This window comes from Dendrobates tinctorius, unplaced genomic scaffold (assembly GCF_039654945.1).
Source record: "Dendrobates tinctorius isolate UK_male_01 unplaced genomic scaffold, ASM3965494v1 ptg000022l, whole genome shotgun sequence".
Classification (NCBI taxonomy): domain Eukaryota; kingdom Metazoa; phylum Chordata; class Amphibia; order Anura; family Dendrobatidae; genus Dendrobates; species Dendrobates tinctorius.
In genome coordinates, this window is record NW_027361690.1 from 46,323,293 (window position 1) to 46,340,744 (window position 17,452).

A 17,452-nucleotide genomic window follows, 5' to 3' on the forward strand; every position below is an offset into this window, starting at 1 on the left:
TCTCTGGAGGCTTTAATAATTCTATAGAAGCGGAGGAGTTTTTTTTTTTTTTAAATGTATGAAAAGGTTGCGAGCCATAGATTGATGAAGATAGATGAGTAGCAGGCGTTCACATTGACTCATTTACACATGACCAGAAGATGTACTGCAGGTATGTGACATCACAGTCCTCAGCCCTCTTGGAAGAAAATCAGCTCCTTGCTTCATTCCTACTCCAGCTCTGAAGATGTCTAGTTCATCTCTGCATCTCCGGCTCCTACTCTGAGACAACATCAACTTAGAAGATCCAACCAAGATTATAAAAATGATTTATTAGATTATTAGTTGCCTGGTTATTTCAATATTTTATCAATACATCTGGATTATAAAATCTGAACATTAAAGGGGTAGTTGCTACAGAGCTGTGGTACTGCACATCTCCTGAACCCTGATCTCATACAAATGTACATTAACACCTGATCAAGGAGGCAGGGAGCTGAAAGCACATGCAACATAATGATGCTGAGGTGCAAAGACATGGAGAGGTCTGGCTGACATTTCCAAAGGAACAGCTGATAAGTAAAGCAGCAGGGAACTCTTTGTGACTACAATTTTTGGATTTACAGGAAAATAACATACATTGGTCTTGCGAAATAACTTCTAAAGCTTTAAGAAGAATAGCCCCTAAGACTTTTGCGTTGTATAATTCTATTTTCGTGCTGGATACAAGTTGCATCCTGAGCTCATAAGTGAATGTGTGATATGACCAAGTGCTATGCCTCAGCCTCAGAGTGAAGGGGCTTTGTAAAGGGTGACAACCTGCCGTTCTCCTATCCAGCTGATTGTGGTGAGAAGATCGCTCTTGTCACATCTCCGTATGGCTCTGGCAATCCATCAACACCCAATAAAAGGTAAGAAATATTACTTATACCGCATTATCACATACAGTATGATATACAGATTTAATGAACAAGACATTTTCTTATTTCTTACTGAATAAATGATGTAATAATATATACTGGGTGAGAAATTACTTGTAGGGAGGACTGTCCGCATAATAAATCATCTCCATCAGTATCTTTCACTGTATACTGATCAACATCTTAAGGATACGTTCACACGTGGGGTTTCTGCCGCAGTTTTTCAACGGTAGTAATTTGTCGCAGAAGACACAGCATGTTTAGTTTGTTGAAAATTTTTACTACGTTTCTTTTTCTCATTCATTCAAAATCATTTTGAATTTCGATTAAAAAGTAAGTTTCGGTTTACAAGCAGAACCACATTGTGGCTTTTTTTTTAACAATAAGTTTTTACTGAAAATTTAAACATCACAGATTTAAAGCATAGAAAAAAAACAATAATGCAAACATATATCCACAGTGTTTTTATATTAATAGTTGTAGGAACATTTTATAGCATTTTTTCTGTAAGATAGAATATTACTTTCTCTCTTTAATTCACATTTTAGTAGTGCAACTTTGCTTAGAGAAATATGTGCTCAGAATGGTGCAAAACCTTCCCATTACATTGCATGCATAGACATTGTCACCCAGAGTGGTTGATATCACATACATGACTATAAGATTTATTATGCAATCATATTAATTCATTGGTTGCTTATTAATTACCAATGTCTTTGAAATACTTATATGTCTGCTATATTTTATTGTCTGATAGGAGACAATAGTGGCTTATAGATTGAGAAAGAGATTGGTGAAGGTCCCTACTCCCAGTGGGGGGACCCACATATTCTGATATTGATGACCTATTCTTTGAATAGTTCATCAGTAGAGTTGAGCGATACCGTCCGATACTTCAAAGTATCGTATCGGATGGTATCGGCCGATCTTTAAAAAAAGTATCGGTATCGCCGATTCCGATACCGGAAGTCCCATTCAAGTCTATGGGACTTCCGGTATCGGAATAAGAAAAACCCTTTCCTGCCCTTGTACAGCCTCTCTGGGGTCTGTACGGGCCTTTCGGGGGGCTGTGCCGGCCTGCCAGGGGGTCTGTGCAGGCTCCGGTGGTCTGTGCCGGCCTGCCGGGGGGCTGTGCCGGCCTGCCGGTGGTCTGTGCAGGCTCCGGTGGGCTGTGCCGGCCTGCCGGGGGGCTGTGCCGGCCTGCCGGGGGGCTGTGCAGGCTCCGGGGGGCTGTGCCGGCCTGCCGGGGGGCTGTGCCGGCCTGCCGGTGGTCTGTGCAGGCTCCGGGGGGCTGTGCCGGCCTGCCGGGGGGCTGTGCCGGCCTGCCGGGGGGCTGTGCCGGCTTCGGGGGTCTGTGCAGGCATCGTCCGATGGGACTACAAGTCCCATCGGGCTAATGCCTGCTACCATGACAGTGATTGACACATTAGCCAATGATGGGACAGTAGTAGTCCCATCATCCGGCTAATGTGTTAAATGTTAAAAAAAAAAAAAATACTACATACATACTACATGCATGCTACATACATACTACATGCTACATACATACTACATACATACTACATACATACCACATACATACTACATACATACTACATACATACTACATGCATGCTACATACATACTACATGCATGCTACATACATACTACATACATACCACATACATACTACATACATGCTACATACTACATACATACTACATACATGCTACATACATGCTACATGCATGCTACATGCATGCTACATACATACTACATACATACTACATGCATGCTACATGCATGCCACATACATACTACATACATACTACATGCTACATACATACTACATATATACTACATGCATGCTACATACATACTACATGCTACATACATACCACATACATACTACATACATGCTACATATATACTACATGCATGCTACATACATACTACATATATACTACATGCATGCTACATACATACTACATGCTACATACATACCACATACATACTACATACATGCTACATATATACTACATGCATGCTACATACATACTACATATATACTACATGCATGCTACATACATACTGCATGCTACATGCATGCTACATACATACTACATACATACTACATGCTACATACATACCACATATATACTACATACATACAATACATTCATACAATACATACATAGACATACAGTACATATAACATAGAGTAACATACTTACCAATACTTGTCACATTGTTCCCCGAAGCCATTGTCTTTTCCGGAATAAATATTAACATAACAAACTACAAAAATACTCACCCACGATCCGAAGCAGTCCACGAGTGTGTCCCACGACGATCTTGGGTAGAGAACTGCAGCATCAGCTGATGCTGCCGTTCTCTACGGGCTGCAGGAATCCAATGACGGAAGGTAGGTATCCTTCCGCACTGTATTCCTCCGCCACTTAAAAAAAAAAAGTCCCTAGTCTCACTTTATGCTATTGCTGTGTGGGAATTTCCCACGCAGCAATGGCATAAAGTGAGACTAGGGACTTTTTTTTTTTTAAGTGGCGGAGGAATACAGTGCGGAAGGACACCTACCTTCCGTCATTGGATTCCTGCAGCCCGTAGAGAACGGCAGCATCATCTGATGCTGCAGTTCTCTACCCAAGATCGTCGTGGGACACACTCGTGGACTGCTTCGGATCGTGGGTGAGTATTTTTGTGGTTTGTTATGTTAATATTTATTCCGGAAAAGACAATGGCTTCGGGGAACAATGTGACAAGTATTGGTAAGTATGTTACTCTATGTTATATGTACTGTATGTCTATGTATGTATTGTATGAATGTATTGTATGTATGTAGTATATATGTGGTATGTATGTAGCATGTAGTATGTATGTAGTATGTATGTAGCATGCATGTAGCATGCAGTATGTATGTAGCATGCATGTAGTATATATGTAGTATGTATGTAGCATGTATGTAGTATGTATGTGGTATGTATGTAGCATGTAGTATGTATGTAGCATGCATGTAGTATATATGTAGTATGTATGTAGCATGTAGTATGTATGTAGTATGTATGTAGTATGTATGTAGTATGTATGTGGTATGTATGTAGCATGCATGTAGTATGTATGTAGCATGCATGTAGTATGTATGTAGCATGTATGTAGTATGTATGTAGTATGTATGTAGTATGTATGTAGTATGTAGCATGTATGTAGTATGTATGTGGTATGTATGTAGCATGTAGTATGTATGTAGCATGCATGTAGTATGTATGTAGCATGCATGTAGCATGCATGTAGTATGTATGTAGTATGTATGTAGTATGTAGCATGTATGTAGTATGTATGTGGTATGTATGTAGCATGTAGTATGTATGTAGCATGCATGTAGTATGTATGTGGTATGTATGTAGCATGTAGCATGTATGTAGCATGTATGTAGCATGCATGTAGCATGCATGTAGTATGTATGTAGCATGTATGTAGTATGTATGTAGTATATATGTAGTATGTATGTAGCATGTAGTATGTATGTAGCATGCATGTAGTATGTATGTAGTATTTTTTTTTTTTTTTTTTAACATTTAACACATTAGCCGGATGATGGGACTACTACTGTCCCATCATTGGCTAATGTGTCAATCACTGTCATGGTAGCAGGCATCACCCGATGGGACTTGTAGTCCCATCGGACGATGCTTGCACAGACACCCGGACTTCAGCACAGCCCCCCGGCAGGCCGGCAAAGCCCCCCGGCAAGCCGGTACAGACCCACACAAGGTGCACAGCCCCCCGGCAGGCCGGCACAGCCCCCCGGCAGGCCGGTACAGACCCCCACAGGGTGCACAGACCACCGGCAGGCCGGCACAGCCCCCCGGCAGGCCGGTACAGACCCCCACAGGGTGCACAGACCACCGGCAGGCCGGCACAGCCCCCCGGCAGGCCGGTACAGACCCCGGGCAGTCCACACAGCCCCCCGGCAGGCCGGCAGAGACCCCCGGAAGGCCCGAAATGACAGCGCATCATGATGCGCACACACCGCGCATCATGATGACGTCAGTCTGTCAATCAACTTTGAACTTCCGATTCCGATGCCGAATTCCGATATTGAAAAAATATCGGAAGTCGGTATCGGAATTCCGATACAGCAAGTATCGGCCGATACCCGATACTTGCGGTATCGGAATGCTCAACACTATTCATCAGTAATGATCAACCCTTTAAAGATAGTACCTGGGCTTAAAATGAATATGAACTCTGGGGACATCAGCTATAAACTCTGGTGACCTTTCTCATGTTAGCGCTACACACTACATGAGCATAATCAAACTCCTGTCTCAGTGTGTTCCGGCTGGCGTGGAGAGCGACCAGAGGCATCACTGATGTGACTGCTCTCCAAATCATCTAGATCATCATGGAACATGGCCATTAAAGGATTATCGTCGAACAGGTGAGGAATATGGTGTATTATTATTTTTTGTCTTTTATAGGGGACATAAGCATCAATGGATTATTGGCGGACAGGTGAGGATTATGCTGTTAATAATTTTGATCTTTTACTGTTGACATGGTCATTGATCGTCAGAAAGGGGAGTATAACTTTGCTTTTATACTTTTTGCGAATAAATGTATAAAAGAGGGTTTGGAGTTTTTATTTCAAATAAAATAACTTTATTCTTGCTGTGTCTTTATTACAATCTGACTATGGGGTTGCAAATGGTTGCCTCTTATAGATGCCTCTCTATTACAAACCCCTGGGCTTGATGTCAGCTGCCATAAAACAGCTGCCATCAACCCAAACCTATTACCCCACTTGCCACTGTACCAAGGCAAGTGGGAAGGGTCTGGAAAAGCACTAGAATTGGCACATCTAATAAAAGTGCCTATTCTGGGGCCGCTGTGGGCTGCTATTTTTAGACTGAGGAGGGCCAATATCCATGGCCCCTTCCCAGTCTGAGAATGCCAGCCTCAGATGTCTGCTTTAGGTTGGCTGGTAGTCAAAAATGGGGGGACACCGCACAGTTTTTTAAATTATTTATTTAAGTAATTAAAAAATACAGCTTGGGGACCTGTGCTGGCTATTTAAAATAGAGGGGAGCCAACGCCATTTTTTTATTTATTGCACAGGTGCCGGCTGATGAAAGCTCTCATCAGCCTTGCCTGTTTTGCTGCTATCAGTGTGAGCAGATGTAGGATGATGAGAGTAGTACTCTTATCAACCGATGCGTCATGATCCATTTTCGGATCTGTGGCAGAGTCTGGACTCTCTTATATGAACATTTTTCCTTTCTGGCCTTGGGGGTTAATATGGAGTTTTGAGCCCGGTGGCCGCTGGTGTTACTACAACTGTAGTTGGTCGGCTGCTGGGTTTTTGCCCCCGGTGGCCGCTGGTGTTACTACAGCTATAGTTGGTCGGCTGCTGGGTTTTTGCCCCCGTGGCCGCTGGTGTTACTACAACTGTAGTTGGTCGGCTGATGGGTTTTTGCCCCCTGTGGCCGCTGGTGTTACTACATGTTTAATTAGTCAGCAGGTGGTGACCTCCCCCCTCCTTCCTATAAAAGGTCATCAGCTGCTACTGCTCCCTGTTGGTAATACTGGTCATTTGCTAGCCAACCTTGGTGAAGACTGGACCTATCTGGTAGAGAGGGGTTTCAGCTTATTTGGAGCAATGGTGATGCTGCTGGATGCTGATCGGGTGCCTTCCTCTCCTGCTTGGAGCAATAGTAGCAGATAAAGCTAAGTTTTGGTCATAGAATCGTAGAGTTGGAAGGGACCTCCTGGGCCATGTGGCCCAACCCCCTGCTCAAAGCAGGATTCTCTAAATCATCCCAGACAGATGTCTGTCCAGCCTCTGTTTGAAGACTTCTATTGAAGGAGAACTCACCACCTCTCGTGGCAGCCTGTTCCACTCATTGATCACTCTAACTGTCAAAAAGTTTTTTCTAATATCTAATCTGTGTCTCCTCCCATTCAGTTTCATCCAATTGCTTCTAGTCTTTCCTTGTGCAAATGAGAATAAACATGATCCTTCTACAATGTGACAGCCCTTGAGATATTTGTAGATAGCAATTAAGTATCCTCTTAGTCTTCTCTTTTGCAAGCTAAATATTCCCAAATCCTACAACCCTTCTTCATAGGACATGGTTTGCAGACCGGTCACCATTCTGGTTGCTCTTCTCTGAACATGCTCCAGTTTGTTGATGTCTTTTTTAAAATGTGGCACCCAAAACTGGACACAGTATTTCAGATGAGGTCTGACCAAAGAGGAGTAGCGGGAAATAATGACTTCACGTGATCTAGACAGTATGCTTCTGTTAATACATCCTAGAATTGCATTTGCCTTTTTTGCTGCTGCATCACACTGTTGACTCATATTCAGTCTGTGATCTATTAGTATACCCAAGTCTTTTTCACATGTGCTGTTGCTTAGCCCTATTCCTCCCATACTGTATATGCTTTTTCATTTATATTGCCCAGATGTAGTACTTTGCATTTTTCCCTGTTAAAAGCCATTCTGTTAGTTGCTGCCCACTGCTCCAGTTTATTTATATCTTTTTGAATCCTCTCTCTCTCTTCTCAACTATTAGCTATCCCTCCAAGCTTTGTGTCATCAGCAAATTAATTAGTTTACCCTCAATTCCTTCATCTAAATCGTTGATAAAGATGTTGAACAGTACAGGGCCCAGGACAGAGCCCTGTGGTACCCCACTTGAGACATTCTTCCAACTGGATGTGCAGCCATTTACGACCACTCTTTGGGTCCAATCACTAAGCCAGTTATGAATCCACCTAACAGTTGCCTTGTCCATTCCATACTTAGCCATTTTTTCAATAAGGATTGTGTGAGATACTTTGTCTGCTGAAGCCAAGATATACTATATCTACAGCATTTCCCTGATTCACCTAATCAGTGATTCTGTCATAGAAGGAAATTAAGTTAGTCTGACATGACTTATTAGTTACAAACCCTTGCTGACTCTGTTTAATCACTTCATTCTTATCCAGGTACTTACATACATTTTGTTTAATAATTTGTTCAAAGATCTTTCCTGGTATAGAAGTCAGACTCACCGGCCTATAGTTGCCTGGGTCCACCTTCTTCCCCTTTTTGAAGATAGGGACAACATTTGCTCTTCTCCTGTCTTCTGGAACTTCTGTTCTCCAACAATTTTCAAAGATTATGGAGAGGGGTTAAAAAATTTCTTCTGCTATCTCCTTCAGTACTCTGGGGTGTAATTCATCTGGACCTGGAGACTTGAATTCATTTGGGTTAGCTAAGCGTTTCCTCACTATCTTTCTGTTTATAGATATCCTGGATTCTTCTATTCCCTTAATAGGACTGTGAAGAATAGTTGATATTACATTTCCTTTCTGAGAGAAAACAGATGTAAAATAGGAATTTAAAAGTTCGGCCTTCTCAACATCCTGTCTTACCCTTTCATCATTTTCATCCTGTAAAAATCCTATAGCATCTTTGACTTTTCTCTTACTTTTGACATATCCCCAAAATCCTTTATTATCGCTTTTGATGTCTCTTGCAAGCCTCAATTCATTGTCAGCTTTAGCAATCTGATTTGTGCCCTGCAAGTTCTGCAGACAGCATTATATTCTTCTTTAGATATGCCTCCCTCTTCCATTTTATAAACGTTTCTTTCTTCCTTTTTAGCATGTGCTTAAGTTCTGTGTTCATCCAGCCTGGTTTCCTTAAATACTTCCTATTCTTCCCTCTTTTCGGAATTGTTAACAATTGTGCTTTGAGAATTTCATTTTTCAAGATTTCCCATCCTTCCTGGACATTTTTGTCCTTAAGGATATCCAGCCATTGCATCCCTCCAATTCTCTTTCTGAATCCCTTAAAATCTGCTTTTCTGAAATCTAACTCTGACGTCTGAGTCTTCAAAGGTCTTCCTCCTCTAGTTATCCAAAATTCTACAATAGCATGGTCGCTACCTCCTAGGGTCCCAGCCACTATTACCTCCTCAACCATTTCCTCCCTGTTTATAAGGATTAGATCCAAGGTAGCATATCCCCTTGTTTTCTCCCCTACCTTTTGGAAGATAAAGTTGTCAGCAAGAGAGGATAAGAATTTCCTTGACCTGTTAGTTTTGCCCGAGAGAGATTCCCAACAAATGTCAGGATAGTTGAAATCTCCCATGACAACTATGTCATATTTTTTGGAGAACTTGGCCAATTGATGCATAAAGAGTTCATCCATATCTAATCCTGATGTATTTCTTCATCGTTCTCCTGCGTAAGAGCCTGGTACTGGTTCCTGAGCAGTATGGGCGCTGACTGCCTCCCAATCCTCCTGCTTCTCTGGGTCACATGTTTCCATTCCTCTGTTTCTTCAGGTGCACTTCGATTTCTTCTCTTTCTGTAACATGAAGAGATAATTCTGCTCTGTCTAAGAACTCTTTACCTTCCTTAATGATCTTCAATGTAGCTAACCTCTCTTCGAGATTTTGCAACTTTTCCTCCAACAGGGACACAAGCTTGCATTTGTGGCATGTGAAGTTTGGCTTTTCCACTGGTAAGTCTGTGAACATGTAGCAAGAAATGCAGCTCACCAAATGGCTCCTGGCCTCTTCCATATTGTCATTGTCAAAGAGATTTCAAAGTGATGAAAAATGAGTCAAAATTATCGGTGCGCGGTTTACCGATTTCCTCTTTTCTGCTGCAACGGCCAAAATCCAGTGATCGTTGAGCTCGCGGAGACTCTTCACTTATCCCAGAAGGCCAGCGGTAACCTTTTTAATGCTGGTCAGAGTTGCTGGCTCAGATGCTGTCATCTGACAGTGTGGGAACTGCAGCACTATGACCGGCAGTAATGAACTTAACGATCAGAGCCGTAAAAGGCGGGCAGGCCTGAGGCTCCCCATCCCTGATTTAGCCTGTCCTGAGGGACACTTGTTTGCATCTTTGCTAACAAGTGTTACTTAGTAAAATCACCTGTATGTGGATGCCCAGTGGCCCCTCTTCATCTTCTCTCCATAGAACTTTAGGAGCACCAACTGTCATCTCCTACCCAGTAACGTGAAAATCTGTCTTTTCTGAGACCAGATTTTATGGATTTTACCCATGAATCGAGAATGAAAGATCAATCAAGGATGTGAAAGGAGCACATTTCTGTCATATATTATAGTACAGGGTGGGCCATGTATATGGATACACCTAAATAAAATGGGAATGGTTGGTGAGATCAACTTCCTGTTTGTGGCACATTAGTATATGGGAGTTGGAAAACTTTTCAAGATGGGTATTGACCGTGGCAACCATTTTGAAGTTGGCCATTTTGGGTCCAACTTTATTTTTTCCAATGGGAAGAGGGTCATGTGGCGCAAACTTATTGAGAATTTCACAAGAAAAACAATGGTGTGCTTGGTTTTAGCATAACTTTTTTCTTTCACGAGTTATTTACAAGTTTCTCTTTGCTTACAGCTATTGACATGTCACAGAGGTTAACATATGAGGAGCGGATAGAAATTGTGTTGATGTCTGGTGAACGCAGTACCCGCGTCATTGCAGCAGATTTCTATGCAAGACAACCTACGCAAGAAAACTGTCACCATTCCCATTTTCCCAAAAGTTTGCCTCATCACTGAACATAATGTTCTGTGTAAACTGAGGCTCCTGTTCCAATTTTTGTTTTGTCCATTCTGCAAATTCAGGATGCCAATCTGGGTCATCCTTGTTGAGGTGCTGCAGCAGCTGGATTTTGTAAAGGTGTCATTTGTGAGTAGCTAATATCCGCCGAAGGGATGTTCGACTGATGCAAGATCGGTGCCCTAAATTTGCAGAATGGGCAAAACAAAAATTGGAACAGGACCCTCAGTTTACATAGAATTATAGAATGGTAGAGTTGGAAGGGACCTCCTGGGTCATCTGGTCTAACCCCCTGCTCAAAGCAGGATTCACAAAATCATCCCAGACAGATCTCTGTCCAGCCTCTGTTTGGAGACTTCTATTGAAATAGAACTCACCACCTCTCGTGGCAGCCTGTTCCACTCATTGATCATCCTAACTGTCAAAAAGTTTTTTCTAATATCTAATCTGTGTCTCCTCCCATTCAGTTTCATCCCATTGCTTCTAGTCTTTCCTTGTGCAAATGAGAATAAAGATGATCCTTCTGCAATGTGACAGCCCTTGAGATATTTGTAGATAGCAATTAAGTATCCTCTTAGTCTTCTCTTTTGCAAGCTAAATATTCCCAAATCCTACAACCCTTCTTCATAGGACATGGTTTGCAGACCGGTCACCATTCTGGTCGCTCTTCTCTGAACATGCTCCAGTTTGTTGAAGTCTTTTTTAAAATGTGGTGCCCAAAAACTGGACACAGTATTTCAGATGAGGTCTGACCAAAGAGGAGTAGAGGGCAATAATGACTTCATGTGCTCTAGACTGTGTGCTTCTGTTAATACATCTAAGAATTGTATTTGCCTTTTTTGCCGCTGCATCACACTGTCGACTCATGTTCAGTCTGTGATCTATTAGTATACCCAAGTCTTTTCACATGTGCTGTTGCTGTGGTGCATAAACCTACTATTTGGCCACCCCTAAACAGTGCTCACAAGCAGAAACGGTTGCAGTGGGCCCAGACATACATGAAGACTAATTTTCAAACAGTCTTGTTTACTGATGAGTGTCGAGCAACCCTGGATGGTCCAGATGGATGGAGTAGTGGATGGTTGGTGGATGTCCACCATGTCCCAACAAGGCTGCGACGTCAGCAAGGAGGTGGAGGAGTCATGTTTTGGGCCAGAATCATGGGAAACAGCTGGTAGGGTCCTTTAAGGTTCCTGAAGGTGTGAAAATGACCTCTGCAAAGTATATAGAGTTTCTGACTGACAACTTTCTTCCATGGTATAAAAAGCAGAAACGTGTCTTCAGGAGAAAAATCATCTTAATGCATGACAATACACCATCTCATGTTGCAAAGAATACCTCTGAGTCATTATTTACTGCTATTGGCATAAAAGGAGATAAACTCATGGTGTGGCCACCATCTTCCCCTGACCTCAACCCTATAGAGAACCTTTGGAGTATCATCAAGCAAAAGATCTATGATGGTGGGAGGCAGTTCACATCAAAACAGCAGCTCTGGGAGGCTATTCTGACTTCATGCCAATAAATACAAGCAGACACTCTCCAAAAACTTCCAAGTTCAATACATGCAAGAATTGTGAAGGTGATATCAAAGAAGGGTTCCTATGTTAACATGTAACTTGACCTGTTAGGATGTTTTGGAGTTAAATAGCTTTTTTGTTCAGTGAATGTGACTTCCTAAGGCTGGAGTCACACACAACGTAGAAAAATACGGACCGTATTGTACAGCCGTAATACGCATAAATGGTCCCTAAATAGTGCTCCGTATGTCATTCGTTGTCATTGTGTGGCAGCGTATTTTTCCCATGTAAGCATCCGTATGTAATCCGTATGGCATCCGTATACCGTTTTTTTCTCGCAGGATTGCAAAATGTACATATAATGGAGCCCAATTACAGGTTTTCAAATCCAAAAGAAAGAATAGATCTAGACACAAAGAATACACACATATATATATACACATGTCATTGAGACACACATATATATAATCCAAAATAAAACCATGACCTGCAACAAAAATAACATAAAAAATCACCAATATCCTTACCTCTCCGCCGTTCATTCATGTCCCACACTGCAATCCATCAGAAGGGGTTAAATAGTTTACAATGAGGACCGATGCTAATGCGACCAGCCTCACTGTAATCTACTACAAAATGAATTGATTCAGCTCTGCGCAGCCTCAATGGCTGCCTGGAGTTGAACTAATTACCATGGGAAAGTTTCTGACTTTTTTCCCCACTGTCATTAGTTCATTCACAGATCAGCCGGGGACTCCTGCTGATGTCACTGAGGCTGCGGGGAGTCCCCGGCTGATCTGTGAATGAACTAATGACCGTGGGAAAAAAGTCAGAAACTTTCCCACGGTAATTAGTTCATCTACAGGCAGCCATTGAGGCTGCGCAGAGCTGAATCAATTCATTTTGTAGCAGATTACAGTGAGGCTGGTCGCATTAGCACCGGTCCTCATTGTAAACTATTTAACCCCTTGTGATGGATTGCATCGTGGGACATGACTAAACGGCGGAGAGGTAAGGATATTGGTGATTTTGTATGTTATTTTTGTTGCAGGTCATGGTTTTATTTTGGATTACCAGACTAATAAAAATTTGTCAAAAACTTGGTGTATTTATTTCATTAAAAGACTTTTTAATTAATGTGTGTGTGTGTGGTTTTTAACCCTTTCTTAGTATAGGGTTAATAATGGATCGGTGTCTTATTGACACCTCTCCATTATTAATCAGCTTAATGTCACCTTACAATCGAATGGTGACATTAACCCTTTGTTATATTAACCCATTCGCCACCGCTACAGGGCAATGGGAATAGAGAGGATAAGTACCAGAATTGGCACATCTTATAGATGCGCCATTTTTGGGGTGTCTGGGGGCAGATTTTTGTAGCCAGGGGAGGCAAAAAACAATGGTCCCTCTCATGGCTGTTAAAATCTGCCCTCACTCACCTACTTTACCTCTCTGGTTGACAAATTACAGCGGGAGCCCACGCATTTTTTTACAATGAATTAACCCCTTAAATTAACAACTACACCTCCCAAATTTTGCACACAAACCCTCATCTAATTAGTCAGGGACATATAAAAAAAACATGAAATGAAATGGTTTACTGTATGTAAACCATGTGTCATTTCATGTCGGGTTGGGGAATGATTTGACAGAAGCCGGCAATTGAATTAGCGTCTATTCTGCTATGAAGAACTCTGTGAAATATAAATATAAATATATATATATATATATATATGTGTGTGTGTCAGAATGACATGTATATATATATATATATATATGTATTCTATGTGCCTAGATCTATTCTTTCGTTTCTTTATTAAACCTGTCAGCATGATTTTACTGTATAGCGCACTGAATTGCCGGCTTTTCTAAAAGACACCGGGTGTGTATTTCTCGCAAGTAACACGGGTGGTCCGTGTGTAATGCGTATTTTTAGCACACCCATAGACTTGCATTGGCGTACAACGGCCGTAGTACGCTGACAATCGCAGCATGCTGCGATTGGCACGGACCGTAAAATATACGCAAGAAAAATACGGCTGATGGGAGCTGCCCCATAGAGAATTATTGGTCAATCTCTGCTCTGAATCAACTCCTCCATTCAATGTCAGCAAGCAGTTAATCCTGAATGCTCTATGTCTTTTCAACTCTGCAAGCTTATATCTGGTAACCACCTCTTTCAATCTCTGCTCTGAATCAACTCCTCCATTCAATGTCAGCAAGCAGTTAATCCTGAATGCTCTATATGTCTTTTCAACTCTGCAAGCTTATATCTGGTAACCACCTCTTTCAATCTCTGCTCTGAATCAACTCCTCCATTCAATGTCAGCAAGCAGTTAATCCTGAATGCTCTATATGTCTTTTCAACTCTGCAAGCTTATATCTGGTAACCACCTCTTTCAATCTCTGCTCTGAATCAACTCCTCCATTCAATGTCAGCAAGCAGTTAATCCTGAATGCTCTATATGTCTTTTCAACTCTGCAAGCTTATATCTGGTAACCACCTCTTTCAATCTCTGCTCTGAATCAACTCCTCCATTCAATGTCAGCAAGCAGTTAATCCTGAATGCTGTATATGTGTTTTCAACTATGCAAGCTTATATCTGGTATATAGTTATTTCAACTTACTCTGCTTGTCCCCTTATGTCGTGAGGTCAAGAAACTTTTCAAAGTGCTTTATGATCCATGTAGTGCTGGACATCTGTTTATCTGACCACAACATTTTATTGGGCCCTGCTGTCTCAATATAGTTTGATTGATTAACGAGAAGAGAGAGAGAGAAAAAAAAAACAATCCTTAGCCTCCTATATATTCAGACATAGTATGGGGAAAGCATTTATGCAGGGGGCATTTATGCACACTTTATCGAAGTACAGTTTATCAAAGTACTGGCAGTTATAACATGGAAGTTAGACAGGGCAGTAAGACATTTTTATACATCTACTCCCTGTACATTTGGAGTACAACAAATATATACCATATGCATTTGTGTAACTTATATCCTGACCACTGCATTCACACACATCCACCACCCTGGCATTAACTCTCTACACGCCATCCATATCGGCCCCTCGCTTCTTTCCTCTCCTATGTATAGCACTCACGCTCTTTTCACATTGTTAAATTGCACAGATCCAGTCAGTCCCCCCATTCAACATAAGAGACGCTCTCACAAATCACTTAACCATCTGCTCACTCTTTCTATCCTCCTCCTAGTCGCAGGAGACATTGCTCCCAACCCTGGTCCCCCATGTTATAGAAAGTCAAGCCCCCCAACTGCTACACTCAGAAACCCCTCTAATCTTATTAATATTCCCTGAATGCCATCTGTCTCTCTTAATTGTGCACTTTGGAATTCTCGCTCAGTGTGTAACAAACTCTCCTTCATTCATGACTTTTTCCTTTCTAATTCTCTTAACCTCCTGGCTCTTACTGAAACCTGGATTCAGCAGTCAGACACTACCGCTGCTGCTGCTCTTTCATATGGTGGACTACACTTCTCTCATACCCCAAGATCAGACAATAGAGCAGGTGGAGGCGTTGGTCTGCTTCTATCACCAAAATGTACCTTTCAGGTTATCCCTGAACTACCCTCACTAGTCTTCCCTTCTTTTGAGGTCCATGCCGTCAGACTCTACACCCCCTTCTCCATACGAGGGGTGGTGGTGTATCGTCCTCCCGGCCCTCCCATCAGTTCCTGGATCATTTTGCCACTTGTCTTCCACATTTTCTCTCCTGTGACATCCCTACCCTCATCATGGGAGATTTCGACATCCCCATTGTGCTTCCCCTCTCCCCATCTGCTACTCACCTTTTATCTCTAACCTCCTCGTTTGGCCTTTTGCAGCTTACTAATTCTCCAACGCATGAAGACGGAAACTCCCTCGACTTGGTCTTCTCTCGGCTTTGTGCAGTGGATGATTTTGCAAACTCCCCTCTCCCGCTCTCTGTCCACAATCTTCTTTCATTCTCTATCAAGAACTGCCAGGCTGCTCAGGTCACCCCCACTGTCCGTACTTATAGAAACATACAGGCCATTAACACCCAGAAACTTACGAAGAACTTGCAGTCTTCATTGACCCCTATCTCCTCCCTCTCATGTCCTGATTCTGCACTGAAGCATTACAATGAAACACTTCAAAGTGCCCTGGATGAATTTGCACCCGCTATAAATAGAACACCACAACACAGATGGTGACAACCCTGGCACACCCTGCAAACACGTTTCCTGCAGCGGTGCTCCAGGTGCGCCGAACGTTTGTGGAGAAAATCCAATCTACACGAAGATTTCATCCATTATAAGTTTATGCTTCGAACATACAACACTGCCCTTCACCTCTCCAAACAAACCTATTTCAACACCCTCATCATCTCACTGTCCAATAACCCGAAACGTCTCTTTGACACTTTTCATTCTCTACTCAACCCAAGAGTACAGGCCCCAACCACGGAGCTCCGAGCTGACGATCTGGCCAATTACTTCAAAGAAAAAATTGACCAGATCCGACAGGAAATTATCTCCCAATCACCTCATACTGTCCTCCCTCCCCCACTGCATCTAGCTCACTCTCTGATTTTGAACCAGTCACAGAAGAAGAAGTAAGCAGGCTCCTTGCATCTTCTCACCCAACCACTTGCATCAGTGACCCATTTCCGTCACATCTCCTCCAGTCCCTTTCCCCTGCTGTCACCACTCACCTAACTAAAATATTTAACCTCTCTCTCTCTTCTGGTATCTTTTCCTCCTCATTTAAGCATGCCATCATACATCCACTACTTAAAAAACCATCCCTCGACCAAAACTGTGCCGCTAACTATAGACTTGTCTCTAATCTTCTCTTCATCTCTAAACTCCTGGAATGCCTGGTCCACTCCTGTCTTATCCGCTATCTCTCTGATAACTCTCTTCTCGACCCTCTCCAATCCGGCTTCCGCTCCTTACACTCTACTGAAACTGCCCTCACTAAAGTCTCTAATGATCTACTAACAGCTAAATCTAATGGTCATTACTCCATGCTAATTCTCTTGGATCCCTCTGCAGCATTCAACACTGTGGATCATCAGCTCCTCCTCACTATGCTCCGTTCCATTGGCCTCAAGGACACCGTTCTCTCCTGGTTCTCCTCCTATCTCTCTGACCGCTCCTTTACTGTATCTTTTGCCATTTCCTCCTCCTCTCACCTTCCCCTTACTGTTGGGGTTCCTCAAGGATCAGTCCTAGGCCCCCTCCTCTTCTCCTTGTACACTGCCCCTATTGGTAAAACAATCAGTAGATTTGGTTTCCAGTACCATCTCTATGCTGATGACACCCAATTATACGCTTCTTCTCCTGACATCACGCCAGCCTTTCTAGAAAACACCGGCGATTGTCTAAACGCTGTGTCTAACATCATGTCCTCACTATATCTGAAACTGAACCTGTCAAAGACTGAACTCCT

General features: G+C 42.4%; 1 protein-coding gene across 1 annotated transcript in view; it reads left to right on the plus strand.

Annotated features, from left to right (window-relative positions):
- The first annotated feature begins 240 nt into the window (after positions 1–240).
- LOC141083963 (gonadotropin-releasing hormone II receptor-like) overlaps positions 241–17,452 on the plus strand; it is a 120,702-nt gene continuing 103,490 nt past the window's right edge. Inside the window, exon 1 of the mRNA XM_073568376.1 lies at positions 241–890. Within this exon, the coding sequence (XP_073424477.1) occupies positions 857–890 (34 nt within the window). The 5' untranslated portion in view covers positions 241–856. The remainder of the gene's footprint in view (positions 891–17,452) is intronic.